Source organism: Uranotaenia lowii, chromosome 1 (assembly GCF_029784155.1).
Source record: "Uranotaenia lowii strain MFRU-FL chromosome 1, ASM2978415v1, whole genome shotgun sequence".
NCBI classification, from domain to species: domain Eukaryota; kingdom Metazoa; phylum Arthropoda; class Insecta; order Diptera; family Culicidae; genus Uranotaenia; species Uranotaenia lowii.
Genome location: NC_073691.1, coordinates 99,029,224 through 99,042,813, shown reverse-complemented (window position 1 = coordinate 99,042,813; position 13,590 = coordinate 99,029,224). Strand labels below are relative to the sequence as shown.

Here is a 13,590-nt window from a genome sequence, read left to right as displayed (position 1 = left end):
TTGATAAGGTGAATGGGAGTTGAAACACTTGCCCTCCCTTCCGTTGGACAGCAACAGCATTGCGCAGTGGAAATATCACAATTTGTTGTTTTAATGTTGATATTTCCACTTTTCCATCATGCGCAAGTTAGATTAGAATAGACAGTTTTGTAAATGAATGATAACTGCCAAAATTAGATAGGCAATTTAATTGTACAAGAATTAGTTGGATGAGGATGCTAACAATTGGCATGGTTAGGTATTCAATGTTCAATTTGCTACTAGGCAAGGTAAAGTTACAGTTTCCTTCTCCCCAATGCTCTAGTAAGTGTGCATTTGCGGTTTATGAATTTCGAAGGCTTATTCTTAAATCAAGCATTTTACAAGAACTAGAGGCTTATTGGATTAAGGTGCTGTTTTCTGTCAAAAATATTTCCTTTGCGTTTCAATACGTTTTGATAGAATTGTCTATTTTTTGGTTAGGTGTGAATTTCTAATAATGAAGTAAAAGATAGATGATAGCCCAGCAAAATGAAAGTTGTTCTGTGAAGTTGTAGATGTTCGAGATTTTAGAAGAACAGCATAGTTCTTTCTCGTTTTAATACTTTTTTTTATTGTAGTTCGATCTTATTGCTTGATTAGGTTTGAAATTCAAACAAGGAATGTAGAAGATAGAATATGATAAACGAGAACCTACTCGTCCAGGAAAATAATATCGGGGTTTTAAAAATTGACATTCATTTTAACCAAACCAAAGATTGAGGAAAGTTGTTTGAGAAGTTGTTCAAAATTAGCAATGAGGTTTTAGAAGAACAGCATCGCCATTTGCATTATGGTTTAAATCCTGTTATTTTGATAAGTCAATGATAGTACAAAAGATATTGAACATGCAATTCATAATTGTATCTCTATATTATTTTTTAATTTCCAAAACATTTGGTACAATTATTATTTGTGTTTAGCGAAATTCTATTAATTGCTGCATTGAGAGATAGCTTCTTATCTAGAAGTTTTGTTCTGAATTCGAAAAATATGTTTTTTAGTCAATCTAAAACGATAATAAATTCAAAGTTATTGCATCGAGTAAGGTTAGGTGGCAGGTAGGGATAACTCAACTACGGTAAGATAGTGAACCCTTCTGACAATGATATCGAGACGTAAGCATATGATAACTTTTGCTACCGTACTGTTACTGCTCGGTTGAATTAGAGGTTGGGTTAACTCGAAGCTCATGTAGGGCCCAATTGTCCCAGTCCGTCGAGCACTGTCTTAACGCTTCCCTAAACTGGTGCTTCAGAACCCTCGGGCTCTGTTGCCGCTATCCTACTCTAAGCTATTCTACTCTCATGTAAATTTTCCTCTTCTGTCCCCCGATCTGTTTTTCCTTTCCGGGTCAGCCAGGTAGCTCATAAACCCATACAAAAAAAAAAAAAAAAAAATATACTGTGTTATAGTTGTGTTTTTATAATATTTTCACTTCTCATGCGACAAGGAAAAGTAGTGAAATGTTTTCATTTTCTTCCATGCAACTTTCCCTAAATTTGAAAAACAGTTATAATTTTTAGTGACTGTATTAAAATGTGATAAGCAAACAGAAAATGCAAATTTAAAAAAATGTCTCAGGCATATTTTTCCTGATTATATGACTGAAACATGAGCAGCTATATTTTTCTCATTATTTCACATTATCCTTCTTTTCAGGCCTCAAAAACATGAGAGAAGCTTTCAAAAGTACTTATAAAATTAATAAAAATGACTCCAATTTTCAAAAACGATTATTGTATTAAACTAATTAAAGACTGACTTTCAACGAGGATATGATGATGAAGGCGCTTAAGGCACGGCATTCGATGTAAGATGCGAGTCGAAAAAGTTATTTGATTTCAGAAGGCGCTTCATGTAAAAAAGTCGATTTGCCTGAGCCTCGAAATATTGATAAGTGTTTCCGAAAAACGGCAAGTTCGGAAAGTTCCGCTAATGCTACTCAGCGCAGTGCGCGAGATAATTTGAGTCTCGAGACTCCGAGCCCATCCGAAAAAAGTGATATTGAGAAAAAAATTATAGAATTGGTAGTGCTGACATGCGTGCAACAAAGATGGTATTATTATGTGGCATGTGATTATATGATAGAAAAATAAATATTAAATTGAGAGTTTGTAAATATATTTCAAACTATTTTCTGAATATAACTATTTCATATGGTTTAGCTTTTAAAACAATGTTCGGTTAGTGCTTTCGTTCTTTATTATTCGGATTAACATAAATAAAACGTATCAATTGCGGTCATAGTTGAATTTTATAACTAAATAACAAAAAATATGAACTTGAGTGGATTTACATAAAATGATTATTTAAGAACTTGAAAATGTTAATCACTTTTGGTGAGGTTTAGTTTTTTCTAACTTTATTATGATTCTGTGAACCAGTTGCATTGCTTTAGTATTCGAATGATAATTTGGATATCAGATTTTTTTAAATTAAAAACAATTAGATAGTAAACACTAAACAGCATGTCTGTTAAGAAATGCTGTGAGGCGTTTACAATATATGTATATTAATTTAATTCCTATTTTATATTTTTTAGCTACAGTCAATTTTAATTCATTGATTTTCACAATTCTCAATAAGGCATGGATCCCGATGGGAAGGTCGAAATCCTGAATTACCGATGTGGTTTATTTCGCACAGCACGAACTTTGATGTGAGATAACACGAGTCGATTCCAGAAAGTGCTCCATGCAAAAAAACGTCGTTTTAACTGAGCCTCTAATGCTCATCAGAATGGATATGTTTCGCTTGTAGTGAAAATACCAATAATATTTACTGAAAAATGTGAAACGTTCGTAAATGTTTACCGAACATAGTAAAACATTCGGTAATTTCAGTTTTGGTGCACGGCGTATAACGCGAAATGATTCGAGACTCGAGTCATCTCGCGTAATAATCTGTGCATCATAAACTCAAATTATCGAATATTTTACGGTGTTCGGTTAAAACTCCTAAATTTGGCAGTTTTCGGTTAATATTACTGGTATTTTCAGACAACACTACAAGCGAAACATATCCATTCTGATGAGCATTAGAGGGTCAGTCAAAACGACGTTATTTTAGCATGGAGCACTTTCTCGAATCGACTCGTGTTATCTCACATCAAAGTTCGTTTTTTCGGTAAAAATAAAAAAATACCCATTTTTCGGTAAAAAATACCGATTTTTCGGTAAATGTTACCGAAATTTCGGTAGTAATTACAGACATATCGGTAAAAATCACCGGATTTTTGGTAAATATTACCGAACTTTTTGAAGTTGTCTGGTAAAATTTACCGGTAATTCGGTAGTAATTACAGATATTTCGGTAAACTCTACAGATTTTTCGGTAAATATTACCGATATTTTACAGTTTTTTCGGTAAAAATTATCCATATTTCGATTATAATTACGGTATTTCGGTAAAAATTTTAGGAATTTCGGTAAAAATTTTAGGGATTTCGGTAAAAATTTTAGGGATTTCGGTTAGAGTTTTAGGTATTTCGGTAATAATTACAGGTGTTTCGGTGAACTGTACCGGTTGCTCGGTTCATATAACCGAGCTTTATAGTTTTTTGGTTAAAAATGACCGACCTTTCGGTAATAATTAAAGACATTTCGGTTCAACAATACCGGTTTTCGGTAATATAACGAGCTGTCATGTTAACAACTGTCAATATTTTGACAGATGATCTGCCGAGTTTTGGTTATTTTTTACCGAAAAAGGTCCGTAATATTTGACAGCTGTCACTCCTCGGCCATGAAAAAATTACCGAACAGTTTAACGAACTCCACATGTTAGGATTTCGGTAAAATAATTACCGAACTCGGTAATTTTCGTTTACTGTGTAGATTGAACTACAAATGTATGATTGATTCTAGGTTTTTAATCATAAATATAGTAAATGAAACTTGATTGTTATGATAGATTCTAGAATCTAGAATTTACAATAAATATATTTGGTTTAACTGGCATCAATGTTTAGATTTTTCTCTTGCCGCCATTTCAGTTATTTGCATTCGCGGCGGGAGGTGACAAAATTTTTTTTTTGCCGTACCAGAAATGCATCTTGCAGATTCGGATACGGGTGGTAATTAATATTAAACGTTAAAATGTTTTTGTCCAAAATCATCCGAATTGTTGTAATTTCAGGTAACATGCGGGAAGCAGACGGAAGAAATACTGGAGCAGCTAGAGGTTCAAGAATGATTTCTCCGGAACAAAATTCCTCTTCGTCGACTTCTGAATCGTCAGCTCCGGCCATCATCGGAACAACCACAGACTACTCGCCGAACCCAAAGCCACCGCTAGCACTCGAAAAGGATACGAACAGCACAGCCAGCAGCTACATTCCAGCATTCACAGTTACTGTACTCGAGAATTCCCAGCCCTCTCAGCTGACTTCGATTTGCCCATCTGTTGGCCCCGTAGAATCAACCGTGACTGCAACCGTTCATCAAGCTTCGCTACCGGCTGCGGCCATCATTATTGGAAGGCAAGTTTCCGGTAGTTCTACCGAAGGCAACATGCCATACAGTGGCAACGGGGGATCCGGTTTCCGTAGCTCCTTTAATGGACGCGTTCCATTCGCTCGTATGCTTTCCAGCAACCCTAGCAGTGATCGGCGCTCCGGGAATGCCGGTGCTGAAATCTATCCTATTTCGGCATCTTCGTCGATTGCCAGCTAGTGGATCCAAAATAATCCAACTGAAGAAGAAGGTTTTGGTGCAGCTCGCGCTTCGGTGATTTTAACTACCATCACCATCATCATCAATTCCAGAATCACCAGCCACGGTTCTCGAATAATCATGGTTATGATGGTAATTTTATGGAGGTGATGGAGGTTTAAGTTTGTTTACATATTAAAATGATAAATTTATTTTAAGAAATACAATGTTCCTACTCTTGCTAGCTTTTATTTCGGAACCAAAATTAAAGGTTCTGAGCCTAGTAAAAACCTATAAAACTTCCGAAATCTAACTTTTTTTAATTGTATACATGAAATAAATGATATAAAATAAACTTTTAATTCTATAATACACAATAATTGAATCGACTACAAATATAATTGAATCAACTGTTTTTGTATAATTAAATTTACTATATATATAATTGAATCAATCATACAATCAAAGTTGAATCTATCATATTAATGGTAGAATGAAGAAATTCAATCATACATATGTAGTAGAATCTATTATATTTATAGTTGAGTGCGCAAAATCAATCATATCGGTATAATTGAATCTATTATATGCATTGTTGGACACAAAAAAACAATCCGAAAATCAATTGTATATATAATTGAAAGTTTGATATTTATAGTTAGCCGAGAATTAATCAGAAATATGATTGAATAAAAGTGGGTTATTGTTAAAAATACTATACTTTTTTCTCCGTGTAAATATAATAGATTCAATTATATTTCTATGATTGAATTTTAAAAAATCAACTATAGATATTGTAGATTCAATATTTGTTTATTTAAGAAGTCATCGTATTTATTGTTAATTACTTTCTTTCTTGTAGGAAGAAACTATTCATAATTTTCAAATTTTGTATTTCATTTCGATTATTTTTTTAAACTCTACTATAAACACTATCCAATCCCCGGTTCCGGTTGATTGCTCGGGGTCTCACGGCAAAGGAACTCTCGCCTAGATTGTCCAGGTGATCCAGTTTGGCTTCGGCAGCACCACCAGTTCCGCCCCGATAACGAACACCTTGATATTTGTTTACGGGCCATGTCTAGCAATATGTGCTCTCGGAAGAAGGAGGAAGGGAGGTCTTCGAGACTCTGCTACCGGGGGTTGGTCTAGAAAAGAAAAAAAGTTGAGTTACTGATAGATTTATTTTAATAAATTCCACAATTTTACCTGTCGATTCATGACGTCACCAGCCGATCCCCGGTTCCTTTTGATTGATCGGGGTCTCACGGCAAAGGAACTCCCGCCTAGATTGTCCAGGTGATCCAGTTTGGCTTCGGCAGCACCACCAGTTCCGCCCGGATATCGAACACCCTGATATTTGTTTACGGGCCATGTCCAGCAACATGTGCTCTCGGAAGAAGTAGGCAGCAAAGTCTTCTGGACTCTGCTACCGGTGGTTGACCTAGAAAAGAAAGAAAGTTGAGTTAATGATACATTTATTTTTTGTAAAGTTCTACAATGTTACCTTGCTGATTCATGTCGTCGTTTTTTTTTCTTTTTTCCCGCCGGGAAAGTTCGCTACACGCATACCTGGATATACTCAATGTTTTGTTAAAATATAATTCGTTGGAGAAAATCAGTCAAATCTTTCACAATGAATGATACACAGTAAACGAAAATTACCGAGTTCGGTAATTTTTTTACCGAAATCCTAACATGTGTAAATCGTTAAACTGTTCGGTAATTTTTTCGGTAAAAAATAAACGAACATCGGTAAATCGACTCTTCATTTACCGATGTTCGTTTATTTTTTACCGAAAAAATTACCGAACAGTTTAACGATTTACACATGTTAGGATTTCGGTAAAAAAATTACCGAACTCGGTAATTTTCGTTTACTGTGTAGATATATAACAATATTTACTATATTTATAGTTCAATGGCTAGAATCAATCATACATTTGTAGTTGAATCTATTATATTTACAATTGAATCAATTATACCACTATAGTTGAATCTATCATATTTACAGTTGAATCAATTATACCACTACAGTTGAATCTATTATATTTACAGTTGAATGCCTAAAATCAATCATACAATTGTAGTTGAATCTATCATATCTACAGTTGAATCAATTATACCATTACAATTGAATCAATTATACCATTACAATCGAATCTATTATATTCATAGTTGATTGCATAAGGTCAATCAGCAGTTTATAGTTAAATCTATTGTATTTATAGTTGAATGCATAAAATAAATCATACAGTTGAATGTATCATATTGATAGTTGATTGCGTAAGGACAATTAGAAGTTTGTAGTTGAATCTATTATATAAGTAGTTTAATGCGAAAAAATCAACTGCATTTCGATTATTGGTATAACAAGCTGAAATAATTGGAACAACTTTCGTCTTTTTTCTCCGTGTACTCCGATTCACTGGTTTGATTTTTAAAACGAGCGGCCGTACTTTATTCGATTTTTCGGTTTTCTGTTCTTCTGAAATCAAAGTTCAAAGTTATTCAATTCAAAAAATTTATTATTATTTTCAAAAATTATTCTTTTCAATCGAAACTATAATTCATTGATTCAAAGAAAACAGGAGCTGGATTAAAAAAAAAAATGAATGTTTTGAATCAAAGTCAGATTTAATTCGTTCCAAAATTCAAGTTTACTCTGCGTGAATACACGGAATCATAGGCATGGTAGGCGAACAATTCGCTGTCAAAAAGCGCTCCGTCTCCACCCCCCACCAATGAAAAACTTTTGGTACTCCTTGCCTACTGTTGCTCAATATGCAACCACCCGTAGCTGTATAGGCACGCTGGTTCCCGGATCGGAAGGAATATCGCAACCGGACCGATAACTGTCAAACCATTAGTTGTCAGTTTGAATCTATCCGGTTTCCCTTCGAAATCTGTTGGATTTCCTGACAATTTCTCCGCTGCCATACAATGACAGATATCGAAATCGATCAGTTTAGTTTCGATTCGAATTCTGTCAGTTTTTCTTGCGACGGGCCATCATTTGAAAAACGATCGGTTATTTTTCGTGTTTGTCGCACGCCGCGTTTTCGTTGCCGGTCAAAATTTCACGCCTGCTTCATGCCTAGCGCATTCAATTTGCTGAAACAAGGTGGTGGAGAAAAAGCTGGGGGAGCTTCGGCCATAATTTCATGGGACCATTTCATCAATTCACTGTTCCGCTACTATCAGAATCTGAGACAGGAGCAAAACCCCGGCAGTGAAACAGTTTACCGCTACAAAGAGCCCTCAGGAAATGGCCATCATCGACGCAGCTTACTCTCTTTTCGACACCTTCACACCATTCCCCGGACGTTAGAGATGAATCATCCAACAGGATGAAAATCCAGAAAAAAATTCCCCGGACGCAAAAATCTCGAGAAGGCATGAAGACCAAAGTGGACCACATGCTCAACGCCATCCGCTACGTTACCTACAATTGTTCCTTCCGGAGAACGCTCTAGTTTCCATGAAAATTCTCGTTTCCGAAATGCGTCAACCGAACGTAAATCCTTAGGCTGCTGACCCAAAATGAGCGCACCAAAATTGAAATCCGTCAGGGTTTGTGTTTGGAAAGCGAAGTATCAGTAACATTCTCGGAGGATGACGTTGAATGTGGTCAGGAACTACAGGAGCAGCAGCACGAAACAGGCTCCGTTTGTTCGGAGCTGCAGTACAAGAAAGCTATCGTCGACCGGCTGCGGGGTGTTTGCGGCAGCAGAGCACCCCCCAATCTGGCACACCATCTGCTTGGCTTTGACCTGAGCAAAGAACTGCTACTCACCAATTTGCAGCAACCGGGGGTGCTTCCCGACCAACTGCAACTTATTTTGCCGCTGGAGGAAGGTAGGTATTTATAATTTGTTTTTGTGATTTGTTGTTTTTTTAGCATTTTTTTTTGCAGGCCAACTCAATTCCCCAGCCCAAGAGCTAGTGATCGAGCACGGCTGACCCAAAATGAGCGCACCAAAAATTAAATCCGAAAGGGTTTTATCGAGTTTTTGGAAAGCGAAGCAGAACCATTCTCGGAGGAACTACAGAAGCAGCACCACAAAACAGGCTCCGTTTGTTCGGAGCTGCAGTGCAAGAAAGCCATCATCGACCGGCTGCAGGAGTGTTTGCCGCAAAGCACCCCCAATTTGGCACACCATCTGTTTGGGTTTGACCTGAGCAAAGAACTTTGACTGCTTATTTTGCTGCTGGATCAAACCTTGGAGGAAGGTAGGTGTTTCTGATTTATTTTTGTGATTTGTTGTTTTTTAAATTTTTTTTGTAGGCCAACTCAATTCCCCAGCCTAAGCGCTACTAATAGAGCACAGCTGACCCAAAATGAGCGCACCAAAAATGAAATCCGAAAGAGTTTGGTCGAGTGTTTTAAAAGCGAAGCAGTAACCTCGAAGTCAATGTGGTCAGGAACTACAGAAGCAGCAGCGCGAAACAGGCTCCGTTTGTTTGGAGCTGCAGTACAAGAAAGCTATCGTCGACCGGCTGCAGGAGTGTTTGCCGAAGCAGAGCACCCCTTAATCTGGCACAAAATCTGCTTGGCTTTGACCTGAGCAAAGAACTGCGACTCAAAAATTTGCAGCGGGGTGCTTCGTGAGCAACTGTAGCTTATTTTGCTGCTAGATCAAACCTTGGAGGAAGGTAGGTATTTATGATTTATTTTTGTGATTTGTTGATTTTTAGCATTTTTTTTTGTAGGCCAACTCAATTCCCCAGCACCAAAAATGAAATCCTAAAGGGTTTTGTCGAGTTTTATGTGATCCGCGTGGATACCGGCGAATGGAGCGAAAAATTCTCCTTGGACGTGGCCGGCTCGAGTGGAGTCATCGCGTGCCAAGCAAACAACATGACCTATCAGGTGAGACGCTACCTAATTTAACCTTTATTTTCACTTGTTAATCAATTGACTTTTTCAGATTGGAGTTAACAATACCCTCACGCATAACTCTCTCACGAAGCAGATTGTGTTTATGCCATACTTCGTGCTCATAAACCGAGCAGAGTTTGATGTTGAAGTACAGGAACATCTGCGGACAGCGGACAGCTGAACCAAAGTGAAAGTTAACGATTGTGTTCCGCTGCGGCCTAAAACCGAAGATAATCGAATGCTGCGAGTTAAAGCTTCTGGGCGTCCGGAAATTACTGCCTCCTTCAAGTACACCGAAGTTCAATGTACGCTTCTACAGCTCAAAAATCGCTACGGTGGCATTAATGTTGATGTCCACGTAACGGAGGGCGCCATCTACATCACGATTTCTGGTTATCATGTTGGGGATGCTCCAGCTCTGCTGATGAACCACACCTGTGAGCCGTTTGCATTCAAGGAAAGGGTGATGTTAATGGTAAAATTCGATGCCTTATCAGATGGTTCTGCACACCTGGGTCAATCCAGCTGGTGAGCGATAGTTTTTGATAGCGGATCGAAACTGGCCCCAGTGGAAAATGACCTACGCAAGGACGACATCAGTGAGTTCGCATCGCCAAGTGATAAAGCCGTCTGTTGGGTATCTTTCCTCAACGGAACTCAACGAATTTCGCTCATAACCGATAACGCTAACATTGCTTACGAGCTGCATTCTGCAAGTCGTCTAGATCAAGTAACACAGGAAATGAAACTAGAAATCCATGGCGTTGGCCTGTCGCTTGTCAACAATGCCAAAAAGACTGACCTTATGTACATCGGAATTGCCAGCTCCGGGGTTATCTGGGAAGAATGCAAACGTTCGGGTCGCTTCAAACAGATGAAAATACAGGAAACAATTTACGTTGAAAATGCCTAGCAAAACTACCTCCGTGACGTCGAAATTGGCGCTTCTTCCAACAGAAAATACTTCCTCGAGGGAGAGAAACGTCTGGAGGTAAACTTCCAAAACAACATCATCAAGAAATCCACCGATCGAGCCATCAAGCGCATATTTTACCCCGGCATATGGCTAGAGATGAAATCCTCCTCCCACCAGTTGCAGTTCCACGCCAAAATCAATCGAATACAAATCGACAACCAGTTGAGCGACTGTATCTTCCCGGTCGTTTTGGCACCGATTCTTCCGCCCAAAAGCGTTGCTGCAACAACCGAGTTTAAGCCTTTTGTCGAGATGAGTATGGTTCAACGAATAATTCCACATTCTAATGTAAAGCAATTCAAATACTTACGGGTACTAATGCAAGAGTTCCACGTCAAGGTAGATCTGATCTTCATCAATGAAATATTCGAGATGATCAGCACAGAAATAACGGAAACTGAAGCGGTAAGTACTTCGATTAAGTGAATAGTAACGAGATTCAAAAATTGTAACTTTTTTAATTTTTGTTAGAAAAAACTGTTCGCTGAGGATCTCAAGGTGCAACCGCAGCCGCTCAATGCGCACGTGGCCATGCAGTCGCAGGTAGAGGTGAAAAATTTCTACGACAATCTTCACCTGGGACCGTTGAAAATTCACGTCAGCTTTTCAATGGCCGGTTCCGAATCGAAAGCTCTCCCGGGAATATTGTCCACTATTTTGCAAGGTGTTGGCGTTACGCTCACCGATATTAATGATGTCGTTTTTCGATTGGCGTTCTTCGAACGGGAGTTGCTGTTCTTAACGCAGCGCCAGCTGGTTTCGGAATGCGTCACTCACTACAGTGGCCAAGCCGTAAAGCAACTGTACGTTCTGGTACTTGGTTTGGACGTTATTGGCAATCCGTACGGATTAGTCGTTGGTTTTACCAAGGGTGTGGAGGATCTCTTCTATGAACCGTTCCAGGGGGCGATTCAGGGACCTAGCGAGTTTGCCGAAGGTCTTGTGCTGGGAGTGAAGTCATTGTTTGGACACACGGTTGGAGGAGCAGCTGACGCTGTTTCGAAGTAAGATTGAAAAACTTATAACATAGTAGCTATTGATGTTAATATTTTGATCTGTCTGTTCACAGAATAACGGGTGCCATGGGTAAGAGACTGGCAGCGCTCACGTTCGACGATGACTATCAGAAAAAGCGCCGTGATGCCTTGAACAAAAAACCTTCAACCCTGCAGGAAGGAATTGCTCGCAGTGGCAAGGGTCTGGTCATGGGAGTGTTTGACGGTGTCACGGGGGTGTTCACCAAACCGATAAGTGGAGCCAAAGAGGAAGGTGTTGAAGGTTTCTTCAAAGGTTTGGGCAAAAAAGGAGTTGGGCTGGTGGCACGTCCTATTGCTGGTGTAACGGACTTTGCCAGTGGAAGCTTCGATGCGGTCAAACGTGCAACAGAACTGTCGGATGAAGCCATGCGACTGCGACCGCCACGCTTTCTCCACACCGACGGTATAGTGAGGCCTTTCAATAAGAAGCCGAGGGCAACAAGTTGCTTAAGTAAGGACAAACTTCTTCAAATTATAAATGTGCGTCCATTAAATTTAATTTTCAATAATTTTGCAGGAATATTGATAAAGGAAAATTTGCTGCTACTGACGTGTTTGCATATTACGAATCTATCCTAGACAATAAGGATGTGGTGTGTTAACCGACTCTAGGATCATTTATGCAACGAGGAACGATCTTTTCGGTGGATGGCAGGTAATGTTTGAAAGATTTGTATTGTATATCGTTATCGTTTGACAAAATTTATTCTTCTAGTGCGAATGGTCACATCGCTGGTCTGAAATTTTGAGCGTCTCGACCGTTAACGATGGTGTGGAATTGGTGCTCAAAACCCGCGGTGGAAAGTCAGCACTGAAGAAAATGTTCAGCTCTTCTAGCAGCCAGAAGAAAATTTTGTTGCTACCCATGGAATACAAGCGTAACCGGTTGGCGGAATTTATGGAAAGGTTACGGGGCAAAGCCGAATAAGTCGAAAGCATGCCCCAGAATCGATATTTTGATGTATGATCGCGAAGAGCTTTTTGCTGCAACGTGTATCGCCATAATAGTTATGAACTATTTTATCGCATAGCGAAAGTACAAGACAAATAAGTTTTATCATTACCGGGCACTGATATGCTTAATCGGTAGCCGTTCTGCACAAGCGAAGCTAAGCGTCCATTCGATTGTATTTAAGGCAAAGGCAGCTTGAAACGAGAAATAGCAGAAGTTTTTGGCGTTCGAAGCAGCCGATCATCTGCCCCATTGGGCAAATCTTATAAAATTCATAAACAAAATTCCAGCGCATTATAAATATTTTTTTTTTAATATTGTATATATTGCCAAACAAATTATTAAAATTATCCATAGAAATAATGTTATTGTTTTATTTCCAAAAAATTGGAATCCGAACAAAAATTGACATCAGGGCAGAAAAACAACAAAAACAACAGGGCAAAGCGTTCGGATTTTTTGTCCGATTTCGATCGGAAAACCGTCAAATTTTGATGGGAAAACCATCTGATTTTGGTAGGAAATCTAATCGATTTCCGTCTTGAAACGACCCGGTTGTTTTGACAGCTCACTCGCAAAAACTTATCGTCGTCAGGAAAGTTGTTTCACCAGGGCACTGAATTCGTCGGAAATCGGTTGGATTTCTCGTCAGAATTCTAACCGATTCACGGGCTGAACGGTCCGAAATCCTACCGATTTTGGGCCGATTTTTCGATCCGGGTTATTACTTTACAAAAGCGTTGCCAGTAATGATATTTCACAACGTCGCTAGTTGGCAAGGTTGCCGATCACCAGCGCGAAAACTTCGGATTTCAACTTCAATGACAATACAATATTGATCAAAACTTTTACTTGCATTGTCTTGATAAAAATATTTTCCAATATAAGCTCTAATGAAAGGACCACGAATTAATTTCTGTTATTCTACACTTATTCTGAGGGCATCCGCAGCAATCGCGAGCAAAGTGAAAATGCTCACGAGTTTAATCACTTCCATATCGCACCGGGGGTTAGTATGAAGGTGAGCAAAATAGGGCCGATGCCGTCGGGACCGACAAAATCACCAAATT

General features: G+C 38.8%; 2 protein-coding genes and 1 long non-coding RNA gene across 6 annotated transcripts in view; 2 read left to right on the top strand and 1 right to left on the bottom strand.

Annotated features, from left to right (window-relative positions):
* Window positions 1-12,863, top strand: part of LOC129744939 (intermembrane lipid transfer protein Vps13-like) — a 71,376-nt gene extending 58,513 nt beyond the window's left edge. Inside the window, exons 1-8 of one of the 4 annotated variants that reach the window (XM_055737727.1) lie at window positions 6,841-8,906; window positions 8,962-9,329; window positions 9,387-9,546; window positions 9,605-10,936; window positions 11,003-11,535; window positions 11,601-12,019; window positions 12,086-12,223; window positions 12,284-12,863. In XM_055737727.1, the coding sequence (XP_055593702.1) occupies window positions 10,628-10,936; window positions 11,003-11,535; window positions 11,601-12,019; window positions 12,086-12,147 (1,323 nt within the window). In that variant the 5' untranslated portion in view covers window positions 6,841-8,906; window positions 8,962-9,329; window positions 9,387-9,546; window positions 9,605-10,627 and the 3' untranslated portion in view covers window positions 12,148-12,223; window positions 12,284-12,863. Of the gene's footprint in view, window positions 1-6,840; window positions 9,334-9,386; window positions 9,547-9,604; window positions 10,937-11,002; window positions 11,536-11,600; window positions 12,020-12,085; window positions 12,224-12,283 lie in introns of those variants that run through there. The other 3 variants (XM_055737744.1, XM_055737735.1, XM_055737753.1) reach the window with 3 other exon arrangements.
* Window positions 3,982-4,996, top strand: LOC129744956 (uncharacterized). Its single transcript, XM_055737769.1, has 2 exons — window positions 3,982-4,096; window positions 4,159-4,996. Exons 1-2 carry the CDS (start codon window positions 4,069-4,071, stop codon window positions 4,692-4,694), a joined length of 564 nt encoding a protein of 187 aa, XP_055593744.1. The 5' UTR covers window positions 3,982-4,068; the 3' UTR covers window positions 4,695-4,996.
* LOC129744989 (uncharacterized) lies at window positions 5,579-6,319 on the bottom strand. The gene is made up of 3 exons (XR_008737057.1): window positions 6,181-6,319; window positions 5,883-6,117; window positions 5,579-5,821 (listed from the first exon to the last, which is right to left on the bottom strand). It is a non-coding gene; the product is annotated as an uncharacterized LOC129744989 (long non-coding RNA).
* Window positions 12,864-13,590: the final 727 nt, after the last annotated feature.